General features: G+C 38.6%; 1 protein-coding gene across 3 annotated transcripts in view; it reads right to left on the bottom strand.

The window, feature by feature from the left end:
• The window catches only part of Gas2 (growth arrest specific 2), a 141214-nt gene that overhangs the window by 48581 nt on the left and 66167 nt on the right, over window positions 1–26466 (bottom strand). For all 3 annotated transcript variants that reach the window (XM_021197967.2, XM_021197949.2, XM_021197957.2), the window contains 3 exons: window positions 19131–19272; window positions 9232–9295; window positions 1615–1756 (listed from right to left, as the gene is read on the bottom strand). In XM_021197967.2, coding sequence (XP_021053626.1) covers window positions 1615–1756; window positions 9232–9295; window positions 19131–19272 — 348 coding nt within the window. The remainder of the gene's footprint in view (window positions 1–1614; window positions 1757–9231; window positions 9296–19130; window positions 19273–26466) is intronic.

The following is a 26466-nucleotide window of genomic DNA, read 5'->3' as shown; positions in this document are numbered from 1 at the left end:
TCATGTAGGTCCTGAATAATTGGTATGGTGGCTATTCCAAAATCTGTTGCCTGCATGTGGGATATGTTCTTGTAGTTGGGCTGCCTTATCTAGCCTCAATGGGAGAGGAAGTGCCAGTGTGGGGTGATACTTGGGGGACCCCACCCACTCAGAGAAGGGGAAGGGGGAAGGATTGTGGAGAGGGTAACCTGAAGGGGGGCAGTGAGTCAGATGTAAAATGAAAAATTAAATAAAAAAACAAACAAAATAAGAATGGGTGTGGCACAGAGAGACACATTTGTAAAAAGACCAAAAAGTATAAAGAAAAAGCATAAAACACCATAAAAAATTACTCTCAACAAGTAAACAGCATGCCCCTGTTATTATACAATGTCATCCAGTTATTGTAAAGGCTAAAAATGAAGGTTTATGAGAAGCAAGGCATGTGATCATTTCAAAAAGAATTCCAAGAACACCTTCCTGTGGTACGAAAGCTCCCTGACTATTTGCACATTCTGAGTAGCATGAGTGGCTATCAAGAACAAACTGGATTAAAATGTACTTCATGGGATAGATTGGTGGGACAAGCTCAAGTATACTATCTTGTGGGGACTCACAGCTGCTCAGGCACTTAAGTTTCTGCTTTTACAAATTTGTCATGTGGAGAAAAACAAAAGATGGGTACATGTCTTTCTGTACATGAAAGCGCCCATCAACCCACTCTATCTCAGACCTTAGAGAGGGGGGCCTGCAGTCCTGGCAGCCCTGCATCCTAACAACTAAAAGCATCAAGGTTGCTACCAGCCTTGCATGGACTTGCTCTGGCAAGACAATACTTCAGTCTTAAACCTCTAACCCTGTCATGTCCCATAAGCATGCAGGCGATTATAACCCATGAAAGCAAACTTTGCATGAGCCACACCAAGACAAGTCATGCTTTTTCTTGTTAATATCTTCATGAATTTAAGATATGAGTATGACATCACATACCACTACCATAAGCAACGATTGTTTAATATACCTAGGAACTACTTATCCCTATAATGATGATGTCACTGCAGTGTGTTCTAATCAGCAAAGTGTGTGCCTAGAGGCCTGCAGAGTAGACAGACCCTAGAGCTAGATAAACACCTGGTAGAACCCAAGCTCCTCCCCTCCTAGAACAGGAAACTTCCCATTTCCATGACCCTCCCCACCCCCCTCCGCATGCCATCTTCCTTTCAGATATAAGAGCTCTCAAAAATAATAACAAAGGACAATTCTGGTCAGTACCAGGCAATCAATAAATACAGTCACCTTTTCTGTGAGATGAGCTGTCCCCTTCTTAACAGACAAGATTCTATCCATGAAAGGAGGCATTGGGAACTAATAAGAATGAGGTTTAAGTGTTTTCAGAAAACATTTTCAAAGAGTTGACTCATTTCCTAGATTTTCAGAACTGTTCAATGGAATTAAGTGGCACTTTATTTTAAATCACTGGTTCAGTTTTGAGTTTCAAGATGGGCTGTGGTAGCACAAATTTTCTCACTGGAGTTAAAATGAATTCACTGAAGCTGAAATGCATGCAGTCAGGTCAGAATGACCTGAGAAGGCAGGGCAGTTTTTATAGCTGGAAGACTTGTACACGTCACTCACCGCGTCATCCAGTAAGTTTCCAGTACTCTTCTTTCCTGAAGACTTTGATGAAGGAGAAGGCGAAGGAGATGGGGCTGAAAGCGTCTCTTCTTGTTCAATTTCTTTTTCCAGCTTTATCAGACCAGGAGGCTCCACACCATACCTTTCAAAAACATCAGAAAGTTATGCATGCACATGCACATGCACACAGTATAACAATGCAATGGTTGTACAGCATTCTGGATTGTGAGTACCAAGAACCACTGCCCTTTTAAAATGGCATACACTCACTGACACTGAAATGAAACGTTGTGAATTAACATCCTTGGAGCATGGTAAACACATGTGGCTGCAGTGTATGTAAGTGCACATGCATGGAGGTATATGATTGAAACATACTCAACATTTTACTGTCTCAGCAACATGAACACACAAAGGGAGTTTATCTAAACTGTTTTCTTTATCAGAATTGACAATAAAAATGCTATAATGAAAGTCTGATTTGGAATATAAGCTTGGTAATGCCAGGGATTAAAACAGAGGGTTGGTATCAAAATTAATACAGCAGAATGCTAACACTAAAAACAAAAAGTAACTGATTCTACAAAGAAGAGATTCACTGTGAGCTGTTCCTTTACAGTGAGAGCACTGCACATGGTTGCACAATATTGCAAGGCCTTAGGAATAGGACAGTGAATGCACAAACATTATTACTGTGAAATAAAACTAGAATACTTCAGAACAACGATGTATAAAAGAGGTGGAAACTCTACATTTTTAAGACACTTAGAAAGGAAAAGAGGGGGGACAAGTAAGAGAGCACATGGTAGTGTCTGTTACCCTTGTATCTCCCATAATCAGGTTTTCCTTAAAATTTAAAGAAAGATGCACTAGGTTTTATAGGCCTATATCATCCTTGCTTAGTGGGGGATAGCAAAGATAATTCTGAAACTTGACAGCTATTAGGAAGTAATCTAGGCATACACTTTCATTAACAAAATGATGAATGTCTACAGAGGACTGAGACAGGACAGACTTCCAAGAAGGACCTGCTGTTGTCAGCTTGCCTATTCTTTCTGATCAGGCGATTGTTATAAAGGAGAGAAAACATTACTTGGTGATTAAAAGGTTGTTGTGAAGCAAGTGTGGTGGTGCACACTTGTGATCCCAGCACTCAGGAGGCAGAAGCAATATGCTAATTTTGTGATCAGTCTAGATTAGTTGAAGGGACCCTCTCTCCAGATGAAACAAGGAAAATAAACCAGGAGTTATTAAATAGCATACAATATAAACAGTCCATGAGCAGAAACTAAGTGCTGACACCGTGCTCATAACTTAGTTGAGCACTGTGTCAATTCAGCAGCCAATGTCAAACCCTGCCTATGTCCTGCAGTGTCTTGTTACTTTAACAGATGTCACTGTATACAAGTGCAGGACAAGTCTCTAGGGGGGCCGTTTTCTTCCTGGTGATATTTGATCCTGACAGAGGGGGCTCAGGTCCTGTCCTGTCGACTCACTACCCACACTTCGCCCTGCCGTGAAAGGACATGGTTAAGTTGATGCAACCTCACTAGTTCACTCAGTCTCTCTAGAGAGAAATCTCCCCCTCCACAGGCCCCAGGCCATTTCCAGCCTTAGACACTCAACATGTCTGTTAACTTGGGCCTTTTAAGTCACAAAGGGAAGGCTGTGATTCTTTTTTCTTTTATTTTTTTTCCTCCCTTCAGAATCTGGAGAGAAGGATTCTGTGCATCAGATGCATTTTGAGAGCTGCAAAGAGTATATAAGAAATAAGTACAAACAGTTTACAATGCCACAACAACCGCTAATCTATTAAGTAACTTTTGTTCCAAAGTAAACACACAGTTGCTATAAATATTTGGTTAGCACATTTTGTATTTCTACCTTTTTGTATTTATAAACCAATTAATGAATCATTACGAGACACATGGTGTACTATGGATTCTATTCTATCACCAGAATTGATTCACAACAACCTCAGACTTCCTAACAGGCCAGAAAGACTTTGGAAAGCAACGCTCTAAGCTGCTACAGACTTCTGTGGGTTCTTAGCTCCAGTAAGGTATAAATCTTGCCTGTGTTGAATGTTCTCATGAGAATAATATAAACCCAGTTAAGTCTGGAGGAATCTCAGACACTGTGATCATGCCAACTCCACAGCAATAGTAAGTGAAAACATCATATTTTAAAATATAAATAGATTAGAAAATACTTTATATTCACCCACAAGTGGATGAAGGCCACCTTTCAGGACCAAGGTGCATATACTCTGTCTTAAAAAAATAAAACAATAGCAAAAATGCTATTCGAGCAGCAACAGGCTCAGCTCATGTCCAACACAAAACAAAAAGGCCAGCTTTGATGAAATTAGAACAGAATCACACGTGGAAAATGCTTCCTCGGAGATTCTTCTTTCCCTGAGAAAGCTGAATATTGTCTGTGCCACTGCCACAGCAAAATCAGCACCGAGCCCAGAATCCGATGCTTCCTTTGGCTTGTGAATTCTTCAAGCTGTTCAGGATAGCATTGAGCAGTACCAGAATGCAGATGAATATGAATTGTTGGCTTCCTGTCCATCTGGGGGCTATCATCAGGCTATCATGAACCACCCCCAAGGCTAGAGGCTTGCACCTATAAGCTAACATAGTTGTCAAATGCATTTGTTCTTCAAAAGGCAACCTCAGTTTAGTATCAGTAACTTCTATACCTCTTCGCATGACCATTCTTTGTATAATGTTTTTCTCAAATTAATGTTTCTTAGAATAGGTCGGTAAAATTTGGGGAGAAGGGAGGTTTTTTTCCTAACCCTTAATAAAGGATCCAACAAGAGTCATCAAGGAAGTTGAATTCACTGAAGCTGAGTCCTGATTCCTGCAGGGCAGATATGGTCTAAATCCTCAGAGGCTGGACACTTTCTTTCATCTCACTAAAAACTAAGACAGTCATAGGTTTGGCAACTGTAAAAGGAGAATATAGGAATGGCTCTCTCATTTTGCTGGCATAGGATATGGTGTTTGGGATTAAGCTAACTGGAAGAAATACACCACCAAACTCATTCCTGACCTAGAAAATCTATTCAAACTATTTAGTAGTCTGTATGTTCCAACAAGAGACATCTGTGTTCCATTGTAGTGGGGTCGGGGGACAAATTTAATAGACTAATGAAACTCCCTCTTTGTAAGGCATGTAACAGATGGTTTATAGATTCTTGCCAGATAATTTTGCCCCATTTTTCCTCTTTTAAGACAATGTAAACTTAGATTTATATGTGGAAAATGTCCCAGCATGGGAAAAGATGCATAAACTCCCAGCAGTCCTTGCAGTTCCTCCAAGTGAATCAATTATTGATCTTAACACATGATCACTTTTCTTTTAAGTAATGTTTCCTCAGACCATGACTGAAATATAAGATTAAAGAAAATGTCCTCATAGTATTTCCTTTAAATAGTCATAAGCTTGTTCTGGGTCAAGAGAACAGCAAAACCCAAGTCATGAGATGACTTGGTGTGCCACTGACACCCAAATTTGCCCCAAACTACCATTTCAGAAGCTTCCACTTTTACAACGAAGATAACCTTAATGTTGCAGTCAGAGAAGATGTTGAAATCATAGTTATTTACTTCATTTTGCACAATTAATACTAAAGTATTGGTCAAACAATCTTTTGATTTTGTTGAGTTACATTGGTCAATGCCATTTGTTTTGTTTGTTTGTTTGTTTTGTTTTGTTGAAATCAGAATTGTGAATTTTTCTGATATACTAGTAGAGAGATTTTACCATCCAAAGAAATTTTACAATGAGAACAGAAGTAATGTCACCATCTCAGAGCCCAGATTGTCTTCAGTTCTTGAAAGAGTTCTGCAGAATGTCTCTAGGCAAAAAAGTACAGCAGAGGCTCCTAGCATCATTTCTGAAGTGATGGTGGTGCTCTTAAGAGCATACATGTGAAATCTGGAGGTACCCTTACAATGGAATATACGAAGGCATCCCCTATCAGTGTGGAAAACACAAAACTCAAGAGACTTCAGGAACTTCAGTAAGATCAAACTCATCTTTATGGGAGAAGATGAATGCGGTTTCTAGGTGTGCTCTGAAAACCACTCCTAGCTTGGGCCAACATTGTTCAAATGCATTAATCTATGTGGTCTTCAGCAGCAGATACAAGAGAGAAGGGAGTGATGTCAAGTATCTAAATCTAGATCTAAACCTCAGGCAGAGCTTAGATGTGAAGTGAGACTAGGTAGAGTGGGTTGTCTTTCCTTCCTACTGCAGGTGCTTCTAGTACAACCAAAGAAAAACCTTGGATGTGTTCAGAAAGAAACGAAAGGGCATTTTACCTGAATAACAGTTTATCTAACTGGCATCCTTTCAACTGTCAAAAGAATGTAGCAGCAAGAGAAATGCACTGTCCCATTTTCTTTTCTGCTGAACAGTATATAGTCATTCACAAGACTCACTCAATTGAAGGAGACAGAAATATAATACAGAATTCAATATTGCAACTTCAAGGTCTCTTCATTTCAACTCCACCATGGAGTACTTTCATCCACAGTGTTTTCTGGAATAAATGTAGCCTTTATCTTTACTCATATGGTCATAAAATGTGGGTTTGTACAGAGCAATACACAGTAACCCACCACCTAAAACATCTGTACTGGTCTTCAGATGCAGGTTCCCATAGAATGTCCAACCTACACATGAAAGGGCTGGAGTGGAGCCCCAGTACCCTGTGCTCCCACGAGTGCATGCCTGCAATCCTAACACTGGGAACGCTGAAGCTGGACACCAGGATCATTCTTAACTAGACGAAGAGTATGCTTAGCCTACAGGGAACTCTGTTTCAAAATAAACTAATTGACTGACTACTTACTTACTTACTTAATTGCAGTGAGGAGGAAACTCCCCATATGACATTTTACACTGAAATTGATAAATATACTGCTATGTTCTTCATTACCTAAGATCTGCATTAGATTTCATTCCTATGTCAAAGGTAATTGTTGTCAGATAGTCAAGCTTCAGTTTTGGTGGTAGTCATAACTAGAAATGTTCTTTCTAAACTAAAGTATTAATGTGATAAAAAAAAAGTTGTAAAATAAAATGTCAAAAGCAGAAAAATGACTATTAGCCACTTGAGGACTGTAAAAGCCCAGAGACTCTGAGGAGTTAGTCTTTCTTTGGAGGCAGTTTTCCTGTGGCTATGTTCTGTTCTCAAAACTTGACTGTCTAATGCATCCATTTGTACTCTTTAGGCACAAAGTAGAATCTAGCATTCTTCTCATATTTAAGTCATATAATTATACCACACACTACTTTCTTAATTGAACTTCTAGACCTCTAGGTTTTTTTCAAGTTAATTATCCCCAAGGCAGCTGTTGATTGGTTTTGTTTTTTCTTAGTGTCTATTGCTTCTATGTAATGAATGCTGAATTTGACTGGGGCAGAAGTTCCAGAGCTAGTGCAGGAGTTGCGTCTCTGGAACCAGCAATATCTTTGTCCTACTGTGGAAGAACTAAAGAGGCTTGGCATTCTGGCTGGCAAGGGGATGCAGGCTCATGCTGTCCCTGAAAGGTAGCCCCTCAGTGATGAAGGGTAAGAGTATCACTCATACCTTTTAAACAGATATCTAGACATCTTGTGTAGCTAAAGGAATCTTAAATGACTCATTTGTTATTCCTTGTTGTCTAACACACTGTAATATTAATTTTAATTAAAAATACTGAAGCAATCTTTTTCACTATAATTACTGAGGTAAAATAAAAAATTCCGATATATTTACTAAAAGTTTATTGGCTGTGGTGATTTAAAGAATTTGAGATTGTTTCTGACTATTAATCAAAAAAATGTATATTCTTTGGCAGTGTTTGTTCTGGAGCACAGTATCATAATGTACAAAGTTTTCTTTCTCCTATTTTTCTATGTCAATTCTCCATCTAAGTTCACCCAGTATTATCCCTCACTCCATTTTACTGGTCCACGCGATCTCGACACATACACGCACATACATACAGACAAGCAGGAACAAAGATGTAAAAATACATAAAGTAAATACAATGACTTTAAAGGCATAGAATATCCCCTCCATGCTCCAAAAGGATATGAAAAGAAATGAATTTAATTAAATGGTATCAAGGATGGCTTAGGCAGAAACTGTCCTGTCCACATGATGACACATGATGTCTACATGACACATGATCTCCACATGATGACAGTGTTCTGCATCAGAAAAAACATCTAAACTCATTCAATATTTACTTTCCCTCAAGATGTCTTCAAATCTTCTTATCTTCATTTCTTCTCTGGATTTCACAGAAGTATAAAAAGCCTTGTCAGGCAGTTTGCAAGGTTACTAGCAGGAAAGCATGAAACCAGAGCAAACTGGTTTGTCTAATGCAGTCTTTTCCTCAGCTTACTTAGCTAGGATCACTACAATCAGTTGTTTGTGTTTTTCATACAGGAAAATATTTCAAAAACACCTTGACACAGAATAAAGGGGGCCGGAGAAATAATAGCTAAACGATTAAGGGCAATCACTGCTTTGATAGAGTAACCACATAGTGAGGCACACAGCTGCCTATAACCTCAGTTCCGGGGAATCCGACACGCTCCTCTGGCCTCTGCAGGTACCTGCACAAACATTCACAGACCTTCACATAGATATAGATGCATATACTTAAAAAAAAAAACTTATAAAAATAAAACCCAATCTCTCTGTTAAAAACATAGATAATTATATAAAAATTAGCCCCATTCAATTCAAAAGGAAAATCTCTGAGGAGTAAAAATTGATAAGAAAAATCGAGAAAATATGTAAACGGGAGACTAAAATTATTAAGCAGAAAACAAGAGATGAAAGAGAAGGAAATAGGAAAGAACAGATTTCCCATTGAGTAAACTGTCCCTTAAAGTGTCAAGCCGGGACCTGGAGAGATGACTAAGTGGCTGTAAGTTCTTCCTGTTTTCCCGTAGGATCCACACTGGGCATATCACAGGTACATATACAGACGAGGAGGCGCACAATACCTACAGAAGCTTTTAAGGTTCAAAAAAAAATGCATTTCATTTAAGGATATCAATGACAAAGACTGCCCTGACCACATGATACATCGTTGACAATAGTAGAGGCATACTTTTAACCATGGCTCTCTCCATATGATCCAAGCAATTTCATTTGCTAAATGGTTTCTTTTTTGTTTTTACCTCTTTATTTTTTTTATTAGATATTTTCTTCATTTACATTTCAAATGCTATCCCCAAAGCCCCCTATACCCTACCCCTGCCCTGTTCCCCAGCCCACCCACTCCAGCTTCCATTCCCCCTGTACTGGGGCATATGATCTTTGCAATACCAAGGGACTCTCATCCCATTGATGGCCGACTAGGCCATCCTCTGCTACATATGCAACTAGAAACACAGCTCTGGGGGTTACTGGTTAGTTCATATTGTTGTTCCTCCCATAGGATTGCACACCCCTTTAGCTCCTTGGTTACTTGCCCCTAATGAAGGTGCTAAATGGTTTCTTAGCATCTGTTAGAATGTCAATAGTGAGAAGCCAGCATGTGTTCCTTGCCCCAGGCTGGGATGTGTCTGTGTCTGGACATCAGAGGGTTTACCTACCTGGCTGCAATCCGACCAAGCTCTAGCAAGCAGAGACACACTTCTCGGGGCTGCTTATGCAGAACTGGAAGAGAAGACAGACAGAAACACCTTTACAACAAAAAAATACTGTAAAGTATCTTTGGGGGACAGGCTTGCCCATGACCCTCCTGTTGCCCTCACAGTCAGAGATGAGCTACTTTTCGTTCTGCCATTCAGAAGACTCATTCCAAACCATCAACTGTAGATGCATGGTACTTTTGGGAACTCCAGCCACACTGCGCCCCATACCCCATTGTTCCAATGAACTCTCACTATAAAAACATTGACTTCGATTAGTTAATATTAGTAAGTCTATGTTTGATGCGCATGTAGCAGTAACTGTAAGTGCAGTATTAAACATATCACACACTAACTGTGCAGTGAGGGTTAATCTTTTGAATATATTGTGTATACTCCTGATTTTTAAATAAGATTGAATTAATAAGGATAAAATTTATAAACTACAATTCTTTGTTTACCTCCAAATAAAGGCATTTGTCAAATAGGATCTACAATTTGATGTTCTCTGCTAATCAATAATTGATGATTTAGAAAAAGACACACTCTACTGGCTGGATTCTTAAGACGTGTGTCTTAAAGGTACCATCAGCCAACAGATAAGCTAATGAGAAGCCTTCTTTGAGTTTCTATTCCTGAATTATATGACACTACTGCTTAGAGAAGCTGTTCTGTGAATGGTCTAGGGCAGATCATTGCAGACAACTGCATACTCGCACTGCTGAGCCAATGAGAAGAGCACATGTTGCTTGTTCTAATCTAAGCTGGGGCAGTTAAAAAATATTATATTCAGCATCAAATAAATCAATAATGTAACAAATCTTTTCATGAAGAAAAGTCCTCACAAAGTAATTATTCTAATAAGATAAAATAATATTTATTGATAAGAAAAATAGAAATTTTGTTCTAATTCATAAAGCTAGAATTTTATAATAATTCAAGTCCCACTCTCTCTCTAGTCACTGTAGCTAAGTATTCTAATTTCCTGTATCCACTCATAACATAATAAAAATATTTAGTCTAATGATAGCAACAGGATTTGTTCGGGGTAGATCTGAATACTAAATGTATTTGCATTTTGACTACTAAAATTTGTGATTTCATTTGGTTAGAACAGACATTCAAATTAAGTATCATTAATAATTTGGTTATAAAATGTCATTTTTAAACTTAAAAAAATCAGAATGCTTACTAAAATCATAATTGATCATAGAAATCCTGAATTGAAAAATATTCCCATTCCCAATAAGCAATGAAGCTTTAGCTGTCCAATGGGGAATTATTATAGAAGCATCTAAGGGAGCCTTGAATAGTTTCTAATTAAGTAAACATTCTTTACATAAATATCTTACAGCTCCAGCTATGAATGTTTTGGCTGGCTGTGGCTAGGACGGCAGTCACCTCATAAGTTAATTTAATGTGTTGTTCAATCAACTTCAATTCAGTGACTGGGGCATGTGGCATTACACAGATAGCAATGTCAAACAGAGGACAACATTGAATACCACAGAAACAGAACCAAGAGACCGAAACCAATCTAACTCATCAGTTTCTTCATATCCTAACTTTTTAGGACATGGTACTAAAATTAAACACGGAGCTTTGAGTGGGAGGAAGAAGGAATGGAAGTGAAGAAAAGGAAGACATTTAAGTGCCTGCTGCTTCCCTCCTCTTCAGTGAGAGCTGTGTGAAGGAGGTCCAGTGCCACTCACTTCTAGATGGAAACATCAAAATAGTAGTGGTCAGAACAAGTGAGTCCACTTGCAGGCAATGACCGACTGTTAAAAAGCAACACCTGACACAACTATCATGAGATTTTAGCCAAATGCGTACAGGAATTCTGATGAATTGGTATGAGTATGTAGTGGTGTGGAGACCAGACTACTACACAGAAAATTAAATGTGTTCTGAAGACCAATGATAGGGAAATTTGGTAAGAGGGATGCATAGTAATTACTCAACTCTTGCTTTCTTCATTTGCCAAAGTAAAACATTTTGCATACCAAGCTCAAATGTTGACTCAATGTGGACATGTCAGAAAATCAGTTTGACAAAGTGGAGTAAGCTCAAGGTCCCCATCATCATTCTAACAGAACTGACCCAGAGACTCTAACAGAAACAAAACTGTCTTAGATGGGAGAGGGATGAGGAGATGAAAAGCAAAAAATGACAGTGATGTATGTGTGTGCCAATGTCATTTGTACACAATATTAAATGTTGACACAGGAAAAAATGGAACATTTTTTAGGAAGAATTTCACAGAAAGGCTGAATTTCAATCTCAAATTTTTATGAAATTATTATCCTTTATATAGTAATAATAAAATTGCTTCGAAACTTTATACTTGTAAATTATTGTCTTTTGTCATTCACAGCCTTCCAAATATTGATTAGACTCTCACAAAAATGGCCAGAAAAGAAAAACAGACAAAGCAAATACTATGAGTGATGACTAGCGGACCTGACCGAGTCTTCACTCCCCGATTCCTCCACCATGTTATGTGTTAGAATACTGAGCATGATAACAGGCTGGTGGGGTGGGTTATGGTGAACAAACAAGAAAGATGAAATTGCTTAGCAGGTTTAAAAATGATAAGAATTTAGCTTAGTTAAATGCTTATTTAGTAAGCAAAAATTACTTTTAGCATACTGCTTGTAAAAGTGGATCTAGAACCCTTTAATGGCATAATGTTTGTATAAGACACAAGAGTCTGCCTTGACTTGAAGGGAACAGGCTATGGGTGTGGATGCAAATGGCAAAGACGCGGGCATGAGTGTGAGGACTCAAGGACTGATCTGTGTTGGATGGGCAAGTGAGTCTGTGGATTCTCACACTGCCTATCTCATAACATCCCTGTGGTGATTGGATGAAATACTACTATAATAAGCACAGTACTTAGCACACAGGAGACATGGCCTGACGGCACCTCGCCTTTTTATTATTACAGTTTTCATTGTTATTAGTGATTTGCCTAGGAAGATTAACTTCATTTGTTTGAGTCAATTAACATTATTCACTTTCGTTTGTTCCCATGATCATCTTATTGCACCCTTGTAGTGAACCAGTGGTAATCTTCATAGGCTAGAGAAATGACTCAGCCATTAAGATCACTCACTGGCCGTTCTTCCAGAGACCATGGCTTCAATTCCCAGCACCCACATGGTAGTTCACAACCACCTGTATCCGTTCCAGGGGTGTGTTACCCTCACACAGACAATGTATATAGGCAAAAACCAATGCACATAAAATGAAAGAAAAAAGAAAAAAAAATACTCTAGAATGAAAAAAAAAAAAAAAACACACACCGTATACTTGGGAAATGCTAATTTAGAGCATCCTGTGGCAATGAGTATTTTTAATATTACAGGGCAATATACTTCATGGGCTGATATACATATAGTATGGCTATTACAAATTTATACTAGATTTAAATTTAAATAAAAATTACATTTGTACACGAGTTGTGCTTAAGACCTAAACACCTTGACATTGATTTCTCGAGAATAGAACAATTTAGTGGAGTCTATCTTCAATAATTAATCTGGAAGTATAAGGTGCATGCATACAAATAATACACAGACAGTCCCCACATATATTCTCACCCATGAGGGAAGCACTGTAAGATGGAATATAGTGAAGTTCAATGAACACACTACAAGGACACAGGTTTCCTTTCTCCAGCACATTGCACTAAGAATTGTGATCAGGGCAAGTGTATCAAGTTGGTCTTATTTACAGTTACTTATTTTCCTTAAACTTAAAAATAGTCCTATACAACTTTCCAAATCCATTCAAAGTATTCATTTCTATAAGGGGTACAGTATTTATAGGTGAACAAAAATGATTTCAAATTTTGGCTATCACTTGGGAGTTGTAAAAAGTGGTCACGAATGATTTAATTCTCCCGATACAAGCTTTTTTTGTGCAGTGACGTTGACTGGCAGACTACAAGGGGTAGCATATGTGCTGAGCTTAGCTGCTCTTGATGAACACAGAAATACAACCATCAAACCTGAGCCAATGGAGACCCCACCCTGAAAAAGGTACAGAGCTGCCCAGTATCCTTTCAACCAACCTGGATTCTTTAAAGTCCCTGAAACTGCCACCCAGTAAGCTGCAAAACAGTCTTTATAAACTGAGTCTTATTCTCCTGGACATCTTCCTAGATGCTGTGCAGACAGCTAGTTCTGGAAAGGCATGGCTAAATTTCTAAGTAAAAGCTGATTTGGGGGATGGTTGTAAACATCTGAAGTCCCAGCACCTAGAGGTAGAAGCTGGAGAGTCAGGAACCCAAATCACCCTTAGCTACACAATGAGTTCCCCTGGGTCGGCCTGCACTGTTTAAGACCATTCTCAAGAAAGAGATAAAGAGAACAAAAGTAAACAAAACATAATAAAGACATGAATTAAGATGCTAAAGCACTTTTTTTTTTAAGTAAAAGAAGCTTCTTTTAAAAATCTAAAACAAAATAACCCTGGAGAAAAGTCCAATGAATACAAATACCAGGTGGCTCTGAGGCAGCAATGTGGCCTTGCTATCCTGCATTAATCCTAACACCTCACAAATAAGGATATTCATAACAATAGACTAATAACAATGTTGACTTGATCTAACCCAGAGACATAGTCTTACAGTTTTCAATACAGACAAAAACAGGAACAAGAACAGGGCATATCACACAAGGGATGCAGGCAGCAAGTGTTGCTTTTCTGATGCAGCCAGTGACCAGGCAGGAGAGGCTTGGTACAGTTATCTGTGATCTCCAGAGAGTTCATCATACTTTAGTGAGGCCAGAGATTTGCTATGGAGAATGTCTGGAACCATAGATCACAGGCTTTGTGAAAAACCCTGCTAGTCACAATGGTGCATGGAAAGAACAGAAACCACACAACAAGCACAGGCACAGGGAACCAGAATTAAAGAGGGTAACAGTCACATGAGTCACACAGTGCATGCTACACAGCAGACAGCAAACCCGTTTCTCGGTGGGCAGATTCGTTCTCTGAGAAACAGATGAATAGTCATTGCGCTCCAGGTCCTACAATCAGTCAACAACATGTTGATATTGACACCAGTACTGCAAGCGATCTGTGTGCTTTTAGAGTTTCCCTGACCCTCCCCTCTACCTCCCAGGTAATAAAAATGTGTACCAACAGACAAAATCAAACATGTCACTGGGGGAAAAAGCTAACATATTCTAAATGAGTTTTCTTTTGTTACTTTCATATACTCCTTATAAATAAATGCATCACTATTCAGAAAACTATATTAAACATTAAAAGCCTTAGAAAAGTCATATAAGAGCATCAATTTATGACATAAATTTAAAATATTTTAAACTGGGCATAAATCAAATATTTCTGACTTGAAAGTACATCAAGAGTCACATAAAAATAACCAATGTCATTTTAAATGTGGTTAAAATATCTAAATTGACATTTGAAAACATGTCAATTACTGATGGAAGGATTATTGACAAATATAGTCTAGTAATCTTTATATAATTCTTTTGAAATAAAAAGTATAAATATTTTACTGCTTTCTAACCTTTTTTTTAATTCCATGTTTTAAAATTCACTAGAATTATAAATGGAGAAGTATTTTGATACTAGGCTTATGAATGATACATGTTTAAATTCAAAGCAATGTCTCTGGCAATCTTGTTCATGGGAAGCAGAAGAACAAACACTGAGGAAGCATCCACAAGGCTAACATCTATGGGATGGACCAGCTAGGTCAGGGGAGTTAGCACACGGACACAGTCAGAGCTACAGCTGCACAGGGTGTGCAGAAACAACCTCAGTGGCAGGGCTCCACACAGTTCTCAGTCACCTGGACTCCACAGCCTCAGAGTCAAACAGCTTTCATAATATGCTGGTGTATGAACGGTCAGTAAAGGGGCCTCTGTGTCAATCACTCTCATTTCTGCCTAAGATGCACTAAGTAAGTTCTCCATGTCTCCAACTACATGCTGTAAAACTGTTTACTACCTAGCTTGCTAGCAAATGAAGACTAATACAGCCTAACTACTCTCCATTCTTCTTTCATAGTCTGGACATGACCTTTATTGTTACGTACATATACAGCCATGTTTAATGTTCACCTCATGCCTTATATCCCCATTCCTTTCCTAGTCTCAAGAATATGAGTTTCATTTTGACATCTATAGACAATGGCAGCTTGCTGAAAATAACTTTGAATGCCAGGGAATATGTATTTTTACTTTGTTAAAGTCTCAGTAGACATTGGGATTTTCATCTTTTACAATTTCCTTCAGAGAAGTCAGTAGAAATTTAAAAAAATAAAAAAATCTGTTAATGTATGCAACTTTATCTAAGACCGTGTTACATTTCTTCAGTAATATACTCAGGAATCTTACATGCAGGTTTTTCTTAACATCTCTTTTATTACTTTGGATAACATTCACTTATTTCCACTGGTGAAGTGTTAGAAACGTTTTGCCAGCATGGCCTGTGATTTTATATCTCAGTTTACTTGTTAACTTAGCCTTTTATCAGTACACTACTCATGGCCTTTGTCCCAGTTTTGCTTTACTTATTTTTGAAGCAATATTTGAGTACAGTTATATCTTATTATCTAAAAACTGACATTTACAGGAGAAAATTCTCTCTCAGATTCTCAGAGTTAACATAGGCGAAGGGTTGTATCTCATATATATAAACCCAGTATTTGGGAGGCTGAGACAGAAGTATCAAGAGCCCAAGGTTATTCTCAGCTACAAAGCAAGTTCAAAGCCAGCTTGAGGCTCTTTGAGGTTCTGTTTAAAATAATAATAATAATAATAATAATAATAATAATAATAATAATAATAGGATGGCCTAGATCACCTCGTTTGTACTATGTGCTGTACAGTATTCTCTTCCAAGAATCAGAAATGTAACCTACATGAAAGACACCTGGAGCTGGCAGCTGCCACGCTTTCATGTCACCCTATGTGCCCCCACCACTCACACTTGGGGATTTCTTGACATTTGCTGTGGTGGAAAGAGAACAGACTGTGAGCAGTGGACAGGGCTGCTGCACAGGGCGGATCCAAGCTGCCTCTGAGAGAGCAGGCAGCTTCCTGTGTGCCCTCTGAGCAGAGTGAACAGAAGCCTCTTCACATGGGCAGCACTGTGATCTAGTTTATCACTCACTTAGACACCCCCCCCCCATCCCATCGAGGCATCTTTTTACTTTGCTTTCTGTTCAAAACACTGGGACACAAAGGATGTTTTTCACTGAGCACCACTGAAATGAAATCTTGAGGTAGGAAAAAAAAAAGAAAGAAAAAGAAAAACCTTGCCCTAAATTCCCTTTCAAAGGTGAACCGTGAAAGACATCAAGCAGAGCACACAGCACTATTGTTGTGGAAAAGTCCAAGGCCAAGGCCAGCAGCTTGGCTCTGCTGCCTCCTCAACACAGAGCATAATAAAAACACCCAGGGAGAAAGGGCTCCTCTGGGAAATGAGATTTCTCTTTGTCCTTCCTCTTTATAGTCATTAATATCCATGGGCCCAGCTGTTTCCTTTCTCCAACTAATCCTAAATCAATGCTATAATATTGACCCCCTTTTACTGGATCCCCGGGGCCTATAATACATCTCCTTCTACCTATTCTGAGCCCCAGAAATTTCAAATATACTTTTAATTGAGCAGCAAAACAGAAAGCCTGATTATCAGACTTGGTTTGGTACTGATCTTAAAAGTAGTTTTTAAATTTTAAAAGGCTTAAAATTTTAGATGTGCTGAACCTGCTTGGACATTTAAGCACCTTTTAATTTAAACTTACATGATAAGATACAAAAGACAATAAAAAAGAAATGTTTAAGGAACAGACTATGTAACAAATTTTTATATATAAATTATCATGAACTTTCTTTTCATAATGCCACCTTCTTTTATAAACAGGAAGATATAGGATATAGGCTATCTAATTTTTCTTTACATAACTATACAGTTGCATAGCAAGGTCATGAGAAAAATTGCTTTAGTGTCTACAGTTTCAGTATAAAATGTATTATTTATGACTTAAATTGAATTGAGTGTTTCAGAGCGTAAAGACAGTACAAACGTGAATTGCAGTGGTATTTCCAGGGAGGAATATGGTACCACATTGACTTCTGCTAAATTCTATTCAAAGTCCTATTAGTCCAGGCAACAAAATGACTCACAGACTCAGAGAAAACCAAGACAAGGCCACAGAGATATTCAGAGCTATTTGTAGCCCATTTGGTTGTTTTTGTTTTTGTTGTTGTTGTTGTTGTTGTTTGTTGTTTGTTGTTTTATTTACTGTAAGTGAAAAAACACATATTTAATGGAAGTCTGTATAATAAACAACCTTATAAATTAATGCAGATGTTAAAGCTTTTGCTTATGCAGCCATTCTTTGCCAGTTCATAATTTGAAGCATGAGGTTAACCATCTCCATACACAGAATGCCTTCATCACACTTGGCATTTAACTGACTATAGCTATGGAGAGACAATGTTTTCAAACCATTCTTCTCCATTTACTTCCTATAATCTTCATTCCATAGCCATAGGCAACTAAAGTTTAAAACATATTTGTAAAGTTGCTATTGAGCTGAAGGGGGGGTAGCTTCAACAAATGCACACACCTGTCACCAAAAATAATCAATCAACGCCCACTTTTTCAATGACCCTTCAGGGAGCATCCTTCTGTATGTGCCACATTACTGTGTAATTATCCTCACTCATCCTTCTTTTAAATTTAGAATACCTTCTTTTCTCTGCTGAGGAATTTCTCATTTAGTGACCATTTTTTTTACATCTAATTTCTTCACCTTAGAACAGATACAAATAGCCTTAGCATGAGAAACATTAAGCTCCCACTGTCACTGTGAGTTTGCTGGGTGTAGTGGAGAAATATTATTATCCAAAGCTCAGGGACAATGGCTCTGTTAACTATTTGGAAGGTAGTCTATGTACTTATTCTCCTGAAGGATGCTTGGCTTATTTTAATGTTAATATTTGGTATTATATGATTTGGTAAATTGATTTTTAAAGCCTTAGACAAAAAAGGCCAAAGTTTTTCCTTTTCCATTAAATGTTCCCATTCTTCACTTTGTTATACTTTGCTGGGGCCTATTTAGTTCCAATATAATTCAATTACATTGCAGAGGACTTCTGCAGTTAGAATTACATTTCAGGGGACCTCTGCAGTAAGCTTGGACATTTATTACCAGAGTGTCAGGCAGTATGGAACCACTCACTAGTTCAATATATCATATGTTTCCTTCCAAGCAATTAAGACTCTCAATGTGTGGTCTGGAAATGGAATTACCAAAATTCAATCAGAAGATAAAACCTCAGGAAACAGCAATCTGGGAAGGTATTTTCTCTGAGGTGTCTTTTTTCTCCGTTACTTTAATATCCCTTATGCATACCTAATTTTTAACACAAAACCAGCTAAATACATAAACCAGTAAACTTCAATTTCAACAAATACAGAACTGAAATTTTTACCCTTCCCAGAGGTGGCAACACCTTGTCCTCTCTTGGTGGAACATAAATTACCGTCCAAGCATGGATTATAGCTTGGTGCTGAAACGCAGTTCTGCATACTCCAATTCCCCATTCATTGATAGCACTCTGTCTGGGTGCAAAGTGCTCTGCAACTTCTACCGCTGTAGTTTATGAACCAGGTGACCAGAAGTAAGACAGCAGGTGCATTTTTCTACCTTGACCTGGCAAAGTTACAATTGCAAGATTTCAATTTACTTTGACTCCTTTAAAATAACCTTAGAAATGACAGCACACAAAAACTGTGGGCAGATACCCTAGGAGGAAAGTCGGTGATGATACGACAAGAGCCAAAGTCTCGAAGGAAGTACATACCCAGGCCTTCAGATTCAAAAAGACATGTTTCATCAACTCCCAAATCTCGGCACCAGGATAGGAAATTGGCTGTGTTGTCTCGGGCAAAAAAGGAGCCCGAGGGTGCACTGGCTTTGCAAGGAATCTTCTTCAGTGGTAGGGTCTAGAAAATAAAGAGATTTCAGTCTGGAGGGATGTCATTTGCAAGTCATTTCAGAAGCACATTAAAAATTCACTTATGCTTTCAACAGGATGCCTTGAAATTTATCTCACATCAAGAAATATTTTGCAAAGAACAAAGAAAAATGTAATGTTGTAAAAACCCAAGATATTCTGAACTTCTGGGCTAATATTCACTTATCAGTGAGTGCATACCACGTGTGTTCTTTTGTGATTGGGTTACCTCACTCAGGATGATATTTTCTAGTTCTACCCATTTGCCTAGGAACTTCATGAATTCATTGTTTTTAACAGCTGAGTAGTACTCCATTGTGTAAATGTACCACATTTTCTGTATCCATTCCTCTGTTGAAGGACATCTGGGTTCTTTCCATCTTCTGGCTATTATAAATAAGGCTGCTATGAACACAGTGGAGCATGTGTCCTTATTACATGTTAGAGTATCTTCTTGGTATATGCCCAGGGAGTGGTATAGCTGGATCTTCAGGTAGTACTATGTCCAATTTTCTGAGGAACCACCAGATTGATTTCCAGAGTGGTTGTACCAGCTTGCAATCCCACCAGCAATGGAGGAATGTTCCTCTTTTTCCACATCCTCGCCAGCATCTCCTGTCACCTGAGTTTTTGACCTTAGCCATTCTGGCTGGTATGAGGTGGAATCTCAGGGTTGTTTTGATTTGCCTTTCCCTGATGACTAGTTCAGAATACCCAAGATACAATTTACAGACTACATGAAGCTCAAGAAGAAGGAAGAGTGGATACGTTGGTCCTTCTTAAAAGGTGGATCAAAATACCCATGGAAGGAGATACTGAGACAAAGTTCGGAGCAGAAACTGAAGGAAAGGCCATCCAGAGACTGCCCCATCTGGGGATCCATCCCATATATAGTTACCAAACCCAGACACTGTTGTGGACTCCAACAAGTGCTTGCTGATAGGACTCTGATACAGCTGTCTCCTGAGAGGCTCTGCCAGTGCCTAAAAAAAGGCAGAAGTGGATGCTTACAGCCACCCATTGAACTAAGCATAGGGTCTCCAATGGGGGAGCTAGAGAAAGGAGCCAAGTAGCTGAAAGGGTTTGCAGCCGCATAGGAGGAACAACAATATGAACCAACCAGTACCTACCAGGGACTAAACCACCAACCAAATAGTACACATATAGGGATTCATGGCCCCAGCAACATATGTAGCAGAGGATGGCCTTGTGGGACATCAATAAGAGGAGAGGCCCTCGGTCTTGTGAAGGCTCAGTGCCCCAGTACAGGGGAATGCCAGGACAGAGAAGCAGGAGTGGGTAGGTTAGTGAACAGGGAGAGAGGGATGGGGTGGGGAGGTTGGAGGGGAAATGAGGAAAGGGGATAAAATTTGAAATGTAAATAAAGAAAATATCTAATAAAAAACAAAAGGAGACAGAACCTCTATGTGGCTGACACACAAGAAAACCAAGAAGGAAGACTATTGTGTGGATAGTATAAGGAACAAAATACTCATGAAAGGATATAGGTACAGAGACAAAATTTAGAGCTAAGATGAAAGGATGGACTATCCAGAGACTACCCCATCCNGGGATCCATCCCATCATCAGCCNCCAAACCCAGATACTAATGCACATGCCAGCAAGATTCTGCTGAAGGGACCCTGATATAGCAGCCTCTTGTGAGGCTATGCCAGTGCCTGGCAAACACAGAAGTGGATGCTCACAGTCAGCTATTGGATGGAACACAGGGCCCCCAATGGAGGAGCTAGAGAAAGTACCCAAGGAGCTGAAGGGGTCTGCAACCCTATAGGTGGAACAACAACATTAACTAACCAGTACCCCCAGAGCTTGTGTCTCTAGCTGCATATGTAGCAGAAGATGGCCTAATCGGGAAGAGAGGCCCCTTGGTCTTGCAAACTTTATATGACCCAGCACAGGGGAATGCCAGGGCCAAGAAGTGGAAGTGGGTGGGTAGGGGAGCAGGGGCAGGGGGGAGGGTATAGGGAACTTTCGGGATAGCATTTGAAATGTAAATATAGAAAATATCTAAAAAAAAAAAACAAAACACATTCTCATCTCAAGAATAACCATTAGTAAACACACATGAGCCTGTCCCCTAATGCCGATTGATTTTTCTTTTATCCTATAATTACTTTGGCTTGTTCTTTCATCCAAATAACATATTAGTGTTCTTCAAAAAGCACACAGAATGTGTTTTTCATATCAATATTACAAAGGAGATGAATGTGTCCTATGATGCAAGCAGATATAGTGTCAAGTAAACAAAACACTGAGAGTATGCACAAGCTGAAACCAAAAAAGCAGCAGAAGAGATTTGGACCTCACACCTAGTATCATCCTAAAGGTCCTTAAAAATAACAATCTATGGCAATCCTTCGAGGCTCCTTTCATTTAGACATATGGTATAGCTTGACCATATAGAAATAATTCATGTCTAAACTTAATGTTTGCCTTTAACAGTATTTACGTTCTGTCACTTCACTTTGGACATCAGAGGAAATACTTAGCATACTGGTGCATGTGAACCTAGAAGACAATCCTGCTAACATGAAAATGTTTCTTTAACATCTTAACCAGGAACTTCTGCTTGGCACCACAGCAAGCGCTACAGGCTTTTCCTTTAACAGAGCAGAACCAGTTCCCAAGCACTACTCAAAGCCAAGGAACTCATGTGATGTTAAGGCCTGAGTCAAGTATGTGGTAGAAGCGAGCTGTGAAAGACCTTTCTGAAAAAGCAAAAAGATCAACAGAGACTAACTGTTAATTTAGATTCAGATCTAGGCATGTCCTCTACTCATAGGAAAAGCAACGTGCTATGGGTTGTTGAGCTCACTTACAGGGCATTATAATACAACCAAATGGTGGCCTGCCTGACTGAGTTAGTGAAGTTTACACAGTTCTTCACAACAAGAAGTTCTGTCCTGGAAGGACCTGCTATCTGAGAGGCACATCATTCCATTGAAATATTAACATGAAATACACACCATTGACATTTTTACATTAATACTCAAGTATGCATGTTTTAGGCACTATAGGTATATTAAGTTACATATGTACATACATGCACACACACATAACACACACACACACCTATTTTATATATGGGCTGGTCTACATGGTAACCAACCACTCTTTTTGCTTTTACTACTATGTGGTAATTATATAAAACATTAAATTGCAGTGTGACATCATCATGCATGCATGTAACTCTTGACCACATTCACATTAGGCACTGCCCTATCACCTTCCCTGAATCTAACATCTAGCACTTCATCTTCTACTCTCACATCTTCTTTGCACTCTGGATATCACATGTGCAATGTGTCCTGGGTTCATCTTATTTGCTTAAGATGGTGATCTCCAATCCCCCTTACTTCCCTGCCAATGACATAAACCATTCTTCTCTATGTCTCATTCTTCACTGTGCAGCATCTGTCACATTTTCTTTAATAATTCCTTTATGCTCTAGATGGGCATCTAGACTGAATCCCTCCTTGGCTACTGTGAGTGACAGTAGAATAAGCGGAACTATATGGCCTTCTCTATGCTGTGCACATTTATTCCTTTCAGCGCACACCCAGGACTACTTTAGCAGGCTTTGTAGTAGTTCTATTTTTAGCTTTGTGAGGAATTTTCATATTGATTTCCACAGTAATCGGACTGTTTTACATTTATTGCCAATGATGTATAATCATCCCACACAACAGCATTTGGTGTTTTCTGCTATACAGTAATATCTAGTTAACTGATCCAGTTCAGGTATCAGCAATGGTTTTCAAAGAAATGCTTGCACATATGAGTCTCAAAAACAATTATACATATCATTGTATAATGTCTCCTTTATAAACTACTTATGGGCACCAATTTGTATTTTAAGCTTAAAATCAAAACAGGCATGTCTTTAAATCCAGCAATTTAGTTCTAAGAATATACACTATTCAACAGTGACTAAGTGTATAAAAAATAGAAACAAAAATATGTTGGGAGAGACCTAGTGGAGTAACAAAGAATGTAAACACAATGTAGTTCTACATGATCATTTAAAAGGAACAAAAACATACGTATACCATACATATACATAGAACCATAAATCTTCTCGGAACATACTCTTAGGTAGAGAGTAGTGTACATGTGTGTATCGTGATTTTATTCTAGGATATGTGTAAGTATGCATAGATGGCCTACGTATGATGTTAATTTTCATATAAAATATTACAACTTGTATTTATAAAATAAAATTATAAAAATGTTAAGAAGAATATGCATCAAATTAGGTGGTAATTACCTTTGAAGAAGGGGATGAGGTAGGATTTTGAGTCACTTTTGATGTCAGATATAATCCAGCTTCAAAATGTGGTGAATAGGGCTAGAAAATCAATTCATTTTTAAAATTTGATCAACTTAAATTCTAATAGACACATGTGGATAATGGTTATTATATTAGATAGCACGTTAGATGAGAAAGCAGTGCCTTTATCTGATGTTTCATAAAATGTATGTGATCACTTATCTACTTTTCAGGAAAGGAGAGGTCATATCTCTATGCCTCCTTACCCTCTTCAGACAGACTATTCTCCATGTGTAATAAACATACTCAATGGTACACACCAAAGATTTTACTTAAATGATGAATTCCTGACATAAAAATGGAATTGTTACGGCATCAGGGTGCTTTAGCTTCAAATGGGTAATAATGACTAATCCAGTCACATTTTTTGTATAACCTACCTCTGAGGACAGAGTCTTGTCCATTGTCTAACAGAACACTAGCTCTGTGATGCCGCCAGTGGTCATGCACAGGACATACTAACTTCACTACTGATCCATGGTGACATTAAGAAATAGTGGCCCAGAGTCTGTAGTGTCTGCCATAGTGGAGGCACAGGACACATACTCATATATGGACCTCTCAACTTCAATGTCAAAGCACACCACCCTGAGTTAGGCGACTAAGAGGACAGCACCTCCTTAGAGGCTGAGCTTGTACATAGGTCAGACTAAAACACCCCCAGTTTCACATGCATGAACTTCAGCTATCCCATGACAGCTCACACTTGTCTTGAATTGTGTATATTTCTGCATTTGGTAGTCCCGAAATTTGAGCCAAATAAGGTTAAAATGAAGAAATGCAGGAATAATCTTTTGTGCACTGTGTAAAAGCATCACCTGTCAATAAAATTATGATGGCCAATAAGCTGAGGAAAAATTAAAATGTGGGACATCTGTGTGAGAGAGGGGAACTCTGGGAAAGTCAGACAAGAGTTTTCACCATCAAGATTCAGAGAAAGTCAAACATGTGAAATTGAGGAGAAGTAGCCAGCCGTGTGGCAGACATAGAGCAGAAAAAAAAGGTTAAATGAGTCGGGTGTGGTAGCGCACGCCTTTAATCCCAGCACTTGGGAGGCAGAGGCAGGTGGATTTCTGAGTTTGAGGCCAGCCTGGTCTACAAAGTGAGTTCCAGGACAGCCAGGGCTATACAGAGAAACCTGTATTAAAAAAAAAAAAAAGGTTAAATGAGTTACAAGCTAGTTGGAGAATCAATCCTAACTAAAGGCCAAGGCATTAATTCATAAATAAATGAGCCTCTATGTGATCATCAGGGAACCTGACAAAGATAGAAAAGCCCTAAATAATCTACGAAAAATTATGTATTATCTGTCACCTATTCCAGTTATCTAAAAAGTAAAGTAAGTGAAGAGGACTGAAAAAATACCATCTTTCATTCCCTTTACATTGTTAACTACAATTTTATTTCTGGCAGTTTAAATAAGATTTTTCTTCATAAAAGCTCAAAACAGATGCCTATTCTTAATTACATTCAGTAGACATTTCAGATATAAAGCAGAAGATGATGTGGTCCTGGCCGCCAAGAAGTAATATTGTTTCTATTCCAAAAGGTACGTGGAGTGTGCTGTTCAAATATGCAGGCAATAAAGTCACTTTTTCCACAGTGGAAATAACATTTCCATTTGAATCTCTGTTGCTCTCAGATTCCCTGTATAGTTTATTGAAAAGTAATCTCTCTCTCTCTTCTCTCTTTCTCTCTCTCTCTCTCTCTCTCTCTCTCTCTCTGTAAAATTTTTCTGCTGGCATGTAATGTATCAAAGTGTGTAAATTCAAATACCCTGTCACTTTAGAAAGGATAAAAATAAAGGCTGGCAAAATGGTTCCATGGGTAAAGACTCTGGCCACTAATTGTGATGATTCCCAAGTGCTACATGAGGGAAGATGAAAACCAACTCCTAAAAGTTGTTATTTGACCTTCACATATGTGCAGTAGCACATGCACACACACACACACACACACACACACACACACGCATGCATGAACAAACAGCACACATGCGCACACAAACACACAAAAAAATACAATCAAAAATATAAATGTAACAGTTTGAAGAGGTGGCTCAATGATTAAGGATATTTACTGCTCTTGCAGAGGACCAAGGTTTGGTTCCTAGCACCCACATCAAACAGCTCATATCTACCTGTCTCAGGGAATCCAATACCCTCATCCGGCCTTCATGGGCACTGTAAGCATTTGGTGCACATAAACTGACACAGGCATATATAGAGAGATAATGAATAAACCTTAAAATAACACCAATTTTCTAAAAGGATAAAATATGTTCTTTAAAATAAAATTACACAAGATTTTGAGAAGAAAAAATTAATGATTTTTGCCATTGCAGGCTTGAGGACCTTGTGCTTCAACACTGACTCAATACACATGCAACTGAAAAGATCAGGCTAGAATTTTAAACGACCCCTCCACTTCCTCTCTAAGACAAGTTTGATATGATGCAGCTCTGGCATTTTATGCAAATTCTGCTATGATCATCTATTATGATATCATGAAAAAACTCAATGAGAAAAAACTACAGAGGTTTCTGAAAGCAAAGCTTGCTTGTTTGCTTGTCACAGCTTCCCATCCCAGGCCAGCCAGGGCTACACAGAGAAGCCCTGTCTCGAAAAGAAAAGAAAAAAAAAATGTCCCTCAATAGAGGAATTGATACAGAAAATGTGGTACATTTACACAATAGAGTACTACTCAGCTATTAAAAACAATGAATTTATGAAATTCTTGACAAATGGATGTATCTGGAGGATATCATCCTTAGTGAGGTAACCCAATCACAAAAGAAGTCACTAGATATGCACTCACTGATAAGCAGATATT

This window comes from Mus pahari, chromosome 1 (genome assembly GCF_900095145.1).
Source record: "Mus pahari chromosome 1, PAHARI_EIJ_v1.1, whole genome shotgun sequence".
In the NCBI taxonomy this organism is placed as follows: domain Eukaryota; kingdom Metazoa; phylum Chordata; class Mammalia; order Rodentia; family Muridae; genus Mus; species Mus pahari.
Note: the sequence above shows the minus strand (reverse complement) of the source record. Positions and strands in the feature narration are given on the sequence as shown.